At 34.0% G+C, this 13324-nt stretch overlaps 1 protein-coding gene across 2 annotated transcripts in view; it reads left to right on the forward strand.

Annotated features, from left to right (window-relative positions):
• The window catches only part of LOC113514538 (uncharacterized), a 57017-nt gene extending 48118 nt beyond the window's left edge, over positions 1-8899 (forward strand). The window contains exons 1-5 of one of the 2 annotated variants that reach the window (XM_026898627.3): positions 6315-6411; positions 6507-6640; positions 7211-7357; positions 7999-8208; positions 8531-8899. In XM_026898627.3, coding sequence (XP_026754428.2) covers positions 6557-6640; positions 7211-7357; positions 7999-8208; positions 8531-8779 — 690 coding nt within the window. In that variant the 5' untranslated portion in view covers positions 6315-6411; positions 6507-6556 and the 3' untranslated portion in view covers positions 8780-8899. Of the gene's footprint in view, positions 1-6314; positions 6412-6506; positions 6641-7210; positions 7358-7998; positions 8209-8530 lie in introns of those variants that run through there. The other variant, XM_052895313.1, reaches the window with a different exon arrangement.
• Positions 8900-13324: the final 4425 nt, after the last annotated feature.

The raw sequence follows: 13324 nt of genomic DNA on the forward strand, positions 1-13324 counted from the left end.
GTATTTAAAAATGTCGCTTTACGTCTATTAAATGCCTGCATTGTATAATTTATTAGTAGATACAATGTTACAGAATTTCACAAATAATGACGACATGAAAAATTCCCTAATGGAACATTCCTACAAAATGTAGTATCTAATAATACAGAACTGTTATTTTTCAAATTTCCTTATTACTAGAAAGCCGAGTGTGTAAAATCAGATGCAAATAGAATTAATTAACTAATATGTATAATGATCTTATATGAAAGTATATTATCTAAGAGCTGTTATTTCTTATATCATCAATTTCTCTTTTTTTAAATTTTGTGAATCGTCGTCATCATCATCTTAGGCCTTGCTCAATAATTTCTTTGGTGCAGGCCTTCTTCAACCTTCTCCACTTCGATGTTTTTTGGGTAATCGAAGTCCACAGGAGTTCCGTTAATTTTACTATATGTTTTTACCTTATCTGTGATCTTTCTACGAGTGTTCAATACCATAGTCTTCATTCTAACATGTTCTTGTGCTACGTATCCATCGATTGGGCTAGACTTCACTCTTGCATTTGAACTTCGTTACTTCTCTAGTCACACCAACTACTTTACTATATCGCATGAGTCACTTGTTTATCTATCGCTCAACATAATGTCTGATTTAATTTAACGTACTAGGCCTTTAAATTCTTACTTTAAATGTAAATCCCTATGAACTATCTGTCTCAACAAGAAGTTAATTAGGTACTTCACACTATCCTATCTTGCAGCTGTAATTTTTTGATAGATTGCCATGCAACTATATTTTTTTGTAAAGCCGTATCTGAAAAAATAGTAAATAGTATTCTGAAAAAAGTATGTATCTGCTAGTAAAAATAAGAAGTATAGGATAAATTATAATATAGTCTTATACTATACTTATTAATTTAAAATTGCTTTTTTTATTCCCACAGAATTCCAGAACTGCTAGCATATGTTAGACCAATAAAAAAGAAGATTGTTTTTGTACAATAATTAGTTACAAATTATGTGACAAAAAGTGCCGCGGTCGCCGGCGCAGCGTGAACATTGTCACGGGCGATCTCGCGGAACGCGCCCGTATGATGAGATGAGAATGTGAGAAATGTGCTTTTAATGTGTCAAATCTGCAAAAAAAAAACTACTTAATTAGAAACTTTTATGACGGTCGTCTAATTTATTGAGCGTAAATTCAATAGTAGTTTCAAAGATCGGTAAATACTCAGTAACTAGTAGGAACCTAATATCAACCGCTCTCTTGAAGAGCAACTAATAGTTGTATTTGTGTCATTATAAATGGAAACAGATTATTTGCAGCCACAATCACTGGATACGAGAGATCAATCTGTCGAATATGGCTCGTGTTTCTGAATATGAAATACGCATTTGGTAAAGACTAGTATCGTAGAAAAATAATTTTTTTTTTATACAACTTAGAATGGCAAACAAGCTGACGGCCCACCTGATGTAAAGTGGTAACCATGGCCTATAGACATGAGAAGTACCATGGACATAACAGAATATACTGTTTCGCCCATGATACTCCCCATGAGTTGCCATTCCTGAGGACTCAGGTGTTATTCCTCTGTACCCTGTAAATTTACTGCCATATCCCACCCTTCAAAGCGAAACACAGCCATGCAAACACAACTGCTTCACGGTTGAAACACGAATGGGACAGAGGTACCCAAGCAATCGACTTTTGTACAAAGTCTCCCTCTGGTCATGAATGAATGAATGTCAAATCTATGATTAGAATTATCTATGATTATACTATTTTCTATAAAGATTAACTACGCTTTCCAACAATGTGACAGCAATACATTTATGCACAACTGTTATTTCAAAATTCTATTAAAAAAACGATACTCCTAATCAAGTTAACCATTTTAAGACCTTATATTAAAAAGATTTATCACATAACCATTCCGAACCGTTACGTTCCATTGCACGCACGGTTCGTGACGACTAGTGGGCCTTGCGAGCATTCACTTCCACACCGATCTTTTCTAATTAGCTTCCGTAAGCTGTAAATCTAAACTAAACTATACCGACGTCGACGCAGGGCTTTGATCACGCAGTAAGTGAAACGGAACGAACATGTGAGAGAATGAATGAGTTGGACGCGGTGTATAACGTCAAATGTGGCGGCAATTTCGTCCCTATGACAGCAATGAGTTTTAAGGTTCCTTTTGATTCTATGCTTCAGAAAAATTGCACCAACATACTTTACCCAAATTATAAAGTGGTAGAAAGGATTGTTAGTACCTATTAGTAGTTTTATTCAGGTAGCCCTGTCAAGTTGCTCTGAGAAAGTATCGTGATTAATTCTTGGTACTGACATGGCTTCAGTTGCAACTATGATCTCACACTAATATCGACTTCGCCAGCATAAACCAGCACAAGTGAGGTTAGTATTATGGACATGATAAAAAATATAAACTTTTGGTACACACATTTTCAGAGTAGCTTTGTTTCAAAAGTTATTTATATAAATATAGGAAGTATATAAACATATGTTTTGTGAGACGCTCTCTTCTTCAACCCAAGAGCTACTATCAAATTGGCTGCACTGTTTATTTTTCATTCTTATATCCACTGAAATAGTAATTTTTAAAGTTGTTATTTCATGATGCTATATACACCGGATGCAGGTGGATCAGGACAGTTCCTTATGACAGTCTATGGGGGAGGTCTATGTTCAGCAGTGGACGGATAATAATGGCTGATATGATGATGATAATAATACACCACTAGTATTTTTTATTAGAATACCACTTTACTCTTTAACAATTAACTCTATTTACATAATGGACTAAATATAGTCCAGTAATGAATATGTTAGTAGAACTTAGTCATTAAATAGAAGTGGAACATTATTTACAGTTTACATTGTGCCTACTTGTTGTCAGATCCTAATTCCAAAAATTTGTGATTGAATTTTTCTAAGATCTATTTCATAGTATGTGTATTATTTTCTCGCTATATACAGGATAAAACCGAATATGTTAACATAATTTTCAGGAAGTGTTCTATCAATGTAACTTTACAGAAACGGATCTAAATGCAAAATAAGTTTTGAGCCTGATAATTTTGCTCCGTATAGTTTTCGTGGGTAGATTCTTAATTTTATTTACAGGCAATGATATAGATTCTTAATTTTATTTGTAAAGGATGAAACAAGCAATCAACTAAATCATTGAACATTTTTCCCTTGTAAAGGATGAAAAGCAATCAACTATAATTCACTCATATTCAAATGGATATACCCTATAAGTACATATATATATACTAAGCTGTAGATGTACAGTATACCAACGTGCTGTGTTCATTTTTTGTGTTCTGTATACTGACCTTATATGATCATATTATTAAATCTATTAATGTATGTATAAAAATAACAAACAACTTATATTTACATATTACATAACCTATCTATATGTGAATAAATAGAATAGTACTAATTACGTATCGGCCACACCGCCGCGCCGGTTGGTAATCGTTCTATCATATCAATCAGTCGTCCAGAAACAATCAATTAGAAACCGATCCCCTTTCAATTATTCGCCGTATCTGAACGTAATTGCCTTACCCGCTCCACCCCGCTAGGGCGGGGTGGGCTCGAATTACGTGACTGATCGGCGTGGCGAGTATGTAATATTGTATATAACTAATATAATAAGGCTCTTTGGGGGGAAAAGGATTGTTAACAATTGAGTTTGACAGCCCCATTGCTAGCAATATACCTTATTAGGTCGACCTCCACGTGGTTCCCCCTGGAAACCATAGTGAACAATTCTTGTTGAATTCGTCACGATGGGCTAACTGACCTACTTCATCCTCACCTATCATTCTTCACTGGTGCCCCGCCGGTGTATACCGATAGCGCGGGTGGGGTTACTATTCCATTATCATCCATTAAAAAAAATATATAATAAGGCATTTATTTAGTAATATATTTTTTTAATTTTGTGGCTCAAGTATCTAATAACAGTAAGATATATAATCAAAGATTGTGTCACACAAAAAACCGACTTTAAATTTGATAAAACCAATTATTCTGATTTAAAAACTAAACTACTAAACTATTTCGATAAAATTTCTATGAGTTCAATATGTAAGCATATCCTTTCAGATAAAAAAAAAGAATTTTTAAAATGAACACTGAACAAGCTGGCTCTATATTACATTCTGTCCCAAAAACATTAGATAAACAATTTTGCTTCGCTATAGGCTTATTACTACATTAGATATTCAGCGTATTTACCAAAATTATGTTATTGTTTACTATAAATATGTTCAATGCAACATCGTGTCAAATTTATTCTGATAAAATATACAGATGATTTTTCAAATTAGGCCATCTATCTATCTAGATACCCGTTTACAAAATTACTTTAAAATCCGTTCAGCTATTATCTCATGTTATTATAAGATTTGGAATATCCAATTTTTATTACAAACTATAAATAAATAGGAATAGCATATGGAAACTCTATGCACAATCTCTATCAAAACATGTATTGCGAGCCATCAGATCTCGACACCTGAGCCGTTGACAGCGGGTGATGGATGGCTGGACCATTGTCACCGGACACGAACCCGCGCCCCGGTAGCTATTCGAGCAAGGGCTACCTACCCCTAATTAATTATAGTATACATATAGAATGCTTTATGTAAATAGGTACCTATTTTTAAATTGCAAAATAATCTCGTGTTGGTTGGTATAAAGTTAAATTGCTAATTGACTATTTAAGATTTCGTTCTACAAAAAAAAAAATTAATATTAAATTAGACAGAAAAAAAAGGTTTAAGGGTTAATACTTTCATCCTTTCCTTTCTTCATAGAAATAGCCTTATATTACATAAAAAATTTCATCAAAATTAGTTTAGAATATCGCGGCATAATATATAAGACAAAATGAAACGTACCTACTATCGAATTAAGTTCTTCCTCTTTTCTGAAGCCAATGGAAAAGGTAAAAAATATAGTAAATTCATAAAAAAGGTAATTTTATGAACTTACTATATTTGTCGTTTCCAACAATTAACTAGTCTATCTCGTTTAAAAGTTCTAAAATAATGTCACAAGAATATAGATGTATATTATATTATCTGAATATAATATATGTATGTCGTATACAAAATTCTAATAACTCCAATTTTCTATAAAAGCGAAAAGCTCTAAAAATGTAAAAAATTTTGATAAAGTCCGTTACAGTTATGCAGTTGACCAGAAATAAAGTTTGATACACTGATAAAACATATAAGATTACTAATATAATATATAAATAATAATATAAATTATAATATCTACTAGTATATACTAGAGTACTTTGATTCCAATTTGCGCGAGAAAAATCGCAGAATACAGCTAAATTCAGCAAAATTCGTTCAATAATAGGCACATAGTCAATTATATTAATGGGCACGTATTTGGTTGAATAAATGGGGAAAAATCCAAAACAGACTCATAAATGAGTCATTTTCAGGAAATACATTTTCTGTCTAGTTTCGGTGAACATTTTTGGTTTCGAGTTTTTAATAAAGGGGACATTAACTTTTCTGGAGACTCCAAGTAGAACGTATCCAAATATGTATTTAACCGATAGGTAAGTTTATGTTTAGATTTAGAAACTGCTAAAAATATAATTATATTGATAGACCAAACTGATTAAAGAACAAATTAATAACACCTGCCAGCATATTGCTCCTATTTTTCAGTTATGATATTTGAAAAAAATTAAGAGATATGGAAGTAATAAGGATCCTAGTCTAACATTTGAGTATATTTACTAATTGGAGATCTAATAGCATCTCTTTAATATCGTCTCCATTCTTCTTCCTCCACTTAATAGTGTAAGAGAAGACTGGAGTTAAAATCAAATACACCAATGGAAAAAAAACCTGCAAGAGTACTGAAAATCCTTTCGGCTCATTACTAGCAATGAGCCGATACGGCGTTATTAGGTTCATTATCGTCATCATCATCATATCAGCACTGTCCACTGCTGAACATAAGCCTCCCCCTTGGGGAGTTTTGTCAGTAGCTGCCATGCTTAGCAGGCGGATTGGCAACCGCAGTCAGGGCGTTAGAGATGTTTTAAATGGAACGCTAATGCTCATGTCTCGCCCTCCTTTAGTTGGCTCTTACGACACCTATGGAAAAGGAAGGAGTGACCAATTCTATGTCGAGACCACGCGGCCACACAGTTGTTAGATTGAAATGTGTTATAATGCCTACATTTAAAACAAGTTAGTAAAACTTATAAAAGTAAACATACCTACAGAAAACTATGAAAGACACAAATGTCAACCGCATCCAATTTTCGAATACAATTATCTGACGTTTGTCACATTATTGCTATATTTTAGTTTTATTTTTGTCAAAGAATATAAAATCTCAAAATGGTGATACGTTAAAATCTCCACATACAATAATTTTTTTAATACTATTAAATACTTTTTTTAAAATATCCTCCATCACCCCTTCAAAAATTGTGATTGTAATCACGAGGTATTGAGGTATCACCTGATGATGGTATACGCTGTTTGGTGTGACCATGAATGCTGCCGCAGCCGCTAGTCTCGGAGTTATATTGGTGCTCTTACTCTTACTTATTAGGTGGAAATGGAGGTCATACAAGGTACACAGGTCTACAAATATTCAACCTCACGTATTCTCTTCCCCATACCTAACAGTATTTCAATTTAAAGGGCGAGATATGGTAAAATATTGATGCACAATAGTTTAGTCTTCAGAAAAGCTTTATTATATTAAAAAAACTTTATTATAATAATACTGATGAAGGGAAAAGTACCATTAATGTCACATTTAATTCTGAGAAGCAGTGAGGCTGTTTTTGTCTCTATAGTGGTTTCCAACAGGTTAATCGTTAATTTCTTTTTGTAAATTGCGTAATAAAATCATATTTTAATTAACATAGACGACCTACTGCCAAAAGATAAAAACGCATTAAAAACTCAAAACAACTTATTGTACCTGTATGTAACTTGCAATATTATAAAGACAATATTACAATTGCCTGCCTATATTTTAAACATAGGCATTGTAAGCCGTCGCAGTGAGTTCCTTGCTAGGTATCTAAGTATTGGCATTGTAAATAATTTTCTTTTAAAGTACCAACTAGCCTAACATAATACCTATGTTAAATTTATTTGCAAATTATAAAAATACTCGAAGTCCTTTTCCCCAGCCAGAGCAGGAGTGTCCATCTTGCATGCCCGTGCAGCTGGTGCACCGACTCTGTCCACATCATAACGTGGTGCAGAGCTACGAGGTAGAACAGAAAGACAGCCTTGACGACCATCTCGATGTGCTCACCAGGAAACTTGCAGAGAAGGTACTAAAAATTTTAATAAAAAAGAATTTAGGTAGTAGCATTTAGGTAGATGTACCCTAATTTATTGCTAATTATAAAGTACTTGGGTACTTAAATAAGACTAGAGTGAGGTCGCTACATGTAGGTATCACAAACACATACAGATACCAATAGAGATATAACAGATCATTAAAATTCATTATTATAGCCTTTAAGCATTCGTGGTCGTGAATGTATTAAAATATTAACAAAAGTAAGGTGTCCTCACGCTGTTGTATGGAAGCTATAATTGGTTATGTAAGAAAGTGAATGAGAGTAGATTAAACACGATCGAATGAGAGCATTCAGAAAAATGTACGATGTAGTGAGTTTACCAGACTACTTTCGGAAAATAGTGAGAGCGAACTAGCTTGAAAGAAAGTCGGATAATCATTTCATTAGAATAAATATAATGCGATAGTGGAAAAGGCAAATGTCTTCCAAAGGAGAACTACACTGATATCTAGAAATCAAAAGTCTCCTGAAACAGCATATATATCTACATCTACATCGGATGAGAGGAAAGTAGAACAAAATAAAACATACAAACATAGTAGTTTATAAATAGACAGTAGTTTTGTTCATAAAATAATTATTTTGCTAAATTCAATTCATCACTAAAGGAGGGTCGCCTCCGAATTTCCAAGTCCAAAATACGAGAGACCCAGCACGAGATCGACAACCTACATGCAATAGATCACGACGTAAGACTCAAGTACCGGGAGATCATGGAATCTCTCCGGAAAGACTTGATGAGTAACGAGAAAGAATGCAAGAAACTGCAGGAGCAGATTGAATGGGTTTCAAGGCGGCGTGCGGAACTCCGAGACGAGGTGATTTCAACAAGTTTAAATTATTAAAAGACGCCAATATTATAACTATATTTGTCGCATATAGAAATTTTATTATACTAAAAATCTAAAAAGTTAATCCTTATTTTTTGATCTAGATATAGGTACAAACATTCGATCTCATTAGGAATGAAATTAATATCGTTTAGATCTTTTCACTTTACAGCGAAAGTTATTTTCCACAAAAATCTTCAAAAAAATCTATCTGAGGAACTAAAGAGATCGTAGAAAAAGTAATTTATTTCTTACATTATAATATGACAATTATTTGCGACAATGATTACTGTTATCTGTAAATATATAGGTTCGCAGAGGCCAGAGGCTGTATGGAGAAGCGGCGGCAGAGTTGGCGAGTAATTTAGCTGAACTACAACGTGGTCGAATCATAGAGCACAGAATAACTGAAAAACCTCAATGTCAACATTCGCTTATATCAGTGCGACATCGTAAAGAGCCACAGTTGCCGAGGGCGACACCAGTCGACTCTTTGGTCATTAAGACATCACCAACTGACTCAGCAGATGCCATACTTCCACATAATGCCCCGCATTAAAACTTTGAACTTTATTCTGCTTGTTGTTATGTTCTGGCTTTTTTTTCAAATAGTAATCAAATCTTAAAGTATACATTGTTTTGTATATTTTTTTTATATTATATTTACTATTATATTGTATTTTCATTCACTTCTTTTTTTTTGTTTACTTTCTACAATTTTAATTTATCTAATTTATATGAAACAAATGATATTAACTAAATACAGTTGAGATCCTATTTTGATTCTACCTGAAATTGTCATTATAGTACTTAAGCAAGTGTTGTCTAAGATTAGATGTCTAATAGAAAATTAAATAATTACTTACTAATATTTCCTAAATTTATAACTTACTTAAAAGCAGATTTTGGTATTTGAGAATACATCATACATATTTGAGTATACGTCCTACATGCTTATTATACTTATACGTTAAGAATGGTTAATAAAAATAGAATAATTACGTTGTATTCTATTTCCTACCTAAGCTTTTATTCTATCTATGGCCACTATCTTAGTGAACCTATGTGTTTACATAAAAAATCAACTTATTAAAACAAAACATCGTAAGTCGTCAAAAGAAATATTCAGTATAGTAGATATATTCCTACACATTACACACATCCGAAGACAAAACCACTGCATCGCAGTAACGACCCCCTTTTATAACTCTCGTTAATTCCGAGGGTTAAAATCCCCGAAAAAGTGAGCACTTGCCTTGTTTACAAGGTTTTAGATTTTAATTTAGATTGGGGTCCAACTGCTTGGGAAGTCAAAGGACATAAACGACGGTGCGAAGATAACAATTGTGTCTCTTATTACGTATGACATAAGGCTACGATATATTTTATGAGGGTCGGATCTGAGTATCCATTAAAATCGCATTCGTGTGTGATCGCCTAATACAATATCATCAAGTCCACGCCGGGGGTGCTTTGTGAATAATTTCGCGGCAATCTGCTCGCATTGAGTCGGATTTATATAATTTTATAAATTCATAATTGATCGGCTTGAGTTGAGAAGCTAATTTGGAAGTTATTTCCTTCCTAATATTCCATCTAGACTTTCATTATAGTATCATTACCTAAATTTTATTGCATATTAATTATCTACATTATGAATAGTACGTACTGAAATACTATAAAATGCATTATTGATAACCTTTTCATTTATTATGCATGTAATTGCATATGTAAACAGATATTGCGTTGTAAATATTTCCAAAATTGACATAATGTCTATAACACCTCATGTTTATGGTGATTACCTCAAATAAAATCCCAGAAACAATGATGCATTGGCTTCAGTCACTCTGTTAAGCACTGTGATTCCTATGGTTTTCTGTCCCATACTTTCCATCCTTTAATGGAAAATAATAAAAATATAAAATCGTTATTGCTTTCAAAAAATAGTAATTGCTTTCATAATTACGTTTACTCTGCTCTGGCAGTCATATTACCTTAATGTGTTAACTACACCTACGAATGTGCTAAATCTACCAGAGAGAGGTGTCTTTATGCCTCTTTTACTTATTTAGAGTTTATATTGGGTCTATTAGTTGGGTCCTAAAAAACCAAGCAGTAGGGTAAATAACGCCAAGGTCGGTCTTAGCCTACCTAGTGCCTTTGGGCTAGTTTTTGGCAGCTCTTCGATATCAGCATCACTGGCTGGGGCTCTATGCAACTTAGACTTTGGATCTTGAACGCCCAACCAGCTCTCCCCCTCCTCTAAGGACGGTACTGGATAACGCTGTAATAATACTACTGGCATACTTATAAACTACAAATGTTATAACTATAGATCTGAATAGTCTGTTTGTTTGTTTCTCCTCGATTCAACTAATCCTATTCAATCAACATGTCACAATCACAGTCGCAATTAATATAACAAGATATAATACCAATGTAAAGGATTTCCTAGGTTATTTTTTTTATTTCAATTACAACCAATCGTGGTATTGACTCACGGTTAACTTTACTACTTATAAAAAACCCCATTATAACAAAGCAGCACTCACATCTGTGTTTTTAAACAAATCATCCACTTTCTATGCGTTTGTTTGTTTATCTTTGCGTCCCATTTTAGGGTCATGAGAGATTTTTAATTGGATCTACAATATTATACAAATACTTTTATATGAATTGAACAATTATCTTGTTTTCAAATATGGGGTTAGATTGGTTTTATAAATGAAAAGTGCTCATGGCTATAAACACACATATGACCGCCAGAGGCATCTATTGACTGTTCTAGTAAACGCAACACTTGTTATACTCTTAAGTACATTTTGATGAGTATATTTATATTCTACGTAGCAGAAAAACAAAAGGATAAGGTTGAGAGCAAGCCAATCTATTTATCTAGTTGTAATCTATATCTAGTTGTAGAGTAACTGCATGGAGGTCGACATTAAACGGAAGTGGCAACCTCATTGTTCAGGTCATTTTGAGCTGGTGCTATAACCATCAGATCAACATTTGGAAATATATCTGCATTAGGTGGTCGTATATAAAAATCTCGTGTCATGTTCGTTTTTTCAATGAGTGAAAATGGAATGGTAACCCTGCCTGCGCTATCGGTATACACTGGCAGAGCACTAATGACAGATTGAAGTGAATGCAGGCCAGTTAGCCCCTCCGTCGTGAAGAATTAGACAAGAATTAACCACGATACTTTCCAGGGGGATAACGTGGAAGTCGACCTAATAAAATATATTAAACAACAGTGCTGTTAGACCCCATTATTAACAATCCCTTCCCGCATGTTGTTCGTTTAGGTCGTTAATCTCCGAAACTGCTAAACCGATTTTAATAAAATTTTGAAAATGTTTATTCCAATATGTGTAGTCCAATTTGAAAGAGATTAGTATTGGTTCCGATAAGAAAAATTGCACCGTATAGTACAGTAAAGAGCAAAACAACGTTAAGATCAGTTATAATCTACTTATAAAAGTTAATGCATAAAACATGATATCTCCGGGGGCAAGGGATTGTTAGCAATGGAGTTCGACATTGCTAGCAATATGCCTATCAGGTCGATCTCCACGTGGTTCCCCCTGGAAACCATCGTGAACATTTCTTGTTGAATTCGTCACGATGGGCTAACTGACCTGCTTCATCCTCATCTATCACTCTTCACTGATGCCCCGCCGATGTATACCAATAGCGCGGGTGGGGTTACCATTCCATTATCACCCATTAAAAAAAAACACATATCTCCAGAACCATAAAACCTAAGAAATCAACCACAGAGTTAACCCGTATCTAATCTTGGCACATATCTTGCAAATTTCTGCAGGAACGGAGAACGAACCTATAACGAGTGTAAGTTGCAGTGTTTTCTACTAGAAAAATCAAATTACTTACCTAACTCGGTGCAAAAACAAATAAAACCAATGCGCATTAACGTAGATAAATCCTAGAAGATGGCATTTCTCCCTCTCACGTACTTACCTACTGGATTTCTGTTTATTTTTAAACGGAATTTTTTCGAATGTTTCACTAGATGTAAATAAAATAAAAATGGAAATAACGCCCACTGGGGCCCTCCGCTCACTCTACATAGACACTTTTCTGCCGCTAAACAGTGCATCCCAAAGTTGATGTTCATAAATAATATAAGTATTTTAAAAACCCTGTACTTCCTAAATTCTAGCTTTTTATTTTAATATTTTACTTGTATAGCTGGTCTGACGGTATGTAAGTGCATACCGCAAACTATAGGTTGTGGTGTAACAATAAAATTGTAGACAACTACTGGAGTGCAAGCAATGTCTCGATAAACATTCAGATGAATGTCTAATGTAGTGAACGACCACAGTATAATAGATTACAAAGTTAGTTGTGATTCTTATTAACGAGGTTCTAATATTTTTTTAAATGGGTATTAATGAAATAATAACCCGCTATCGGTATACACTGGCGGAGCACCAGTATGATAAGTGAAGATGAAAAAGAAGGTCAGTTAACCCATCGCAACGAATTCAACGATAAATTTATCACGACGGTTTCTAGGGGAATCCGCGTGGACCTGAATGTAGGGTACATTGATAGCAATGTGGACTAACCATTGTGGACCACAGTCCACAATGGTTAGTTCACATTTCAAGTATAAGAATATTACGATTTGTCCCCCCCCCCCCTGCGGTTCTAATATTGAGATCCTGTGAGCAACTCGTGAACTGTAACACTTCAGGACACCATACTAACATCTTCATGGATTTATAGAACACATTGAATGTTACAACGCACTCGTGTCTGTGGAAGTACACGGCTTACATAAAGGAACATTTTGTAGGCCGCGAACAATATGTCCATCGCATAGACAAATCTTATTCATTAACATAAACAACATAGCAATACAGTAGATATACTAATACTATTGCGCTAAGTACTAATAATAATAATACCTAAGTCCGCGTTCTTACATGAATTACTATATAGGTACTAAATGTTGTTGTCAGTGTTTTTATGTTACGTTTCTTGCCACATATGTGTAAGTACCAAAATTGTGTAATACGTGAATAATGCTACTGGTTCACTAGTTATATTTACTATTTTACCAATT

The sequence above is a fragment of the Galleria mellonella genome, unplaced genomic scaffold, assembly GCF_026898425.1.
Source record: "Galleria mellonella isolate WM207_F2 unplaced genomic scaffold, CSIRO_AGI_GalMel_v1 utg270, whole genome shotgun sequence".
Taxonomy (NCBI): Eukaryota; Metazoa; Arthropoda; class Insecta; order Lepidoptera; family Pyralidae; genus Galleria; species Galleria mellonella.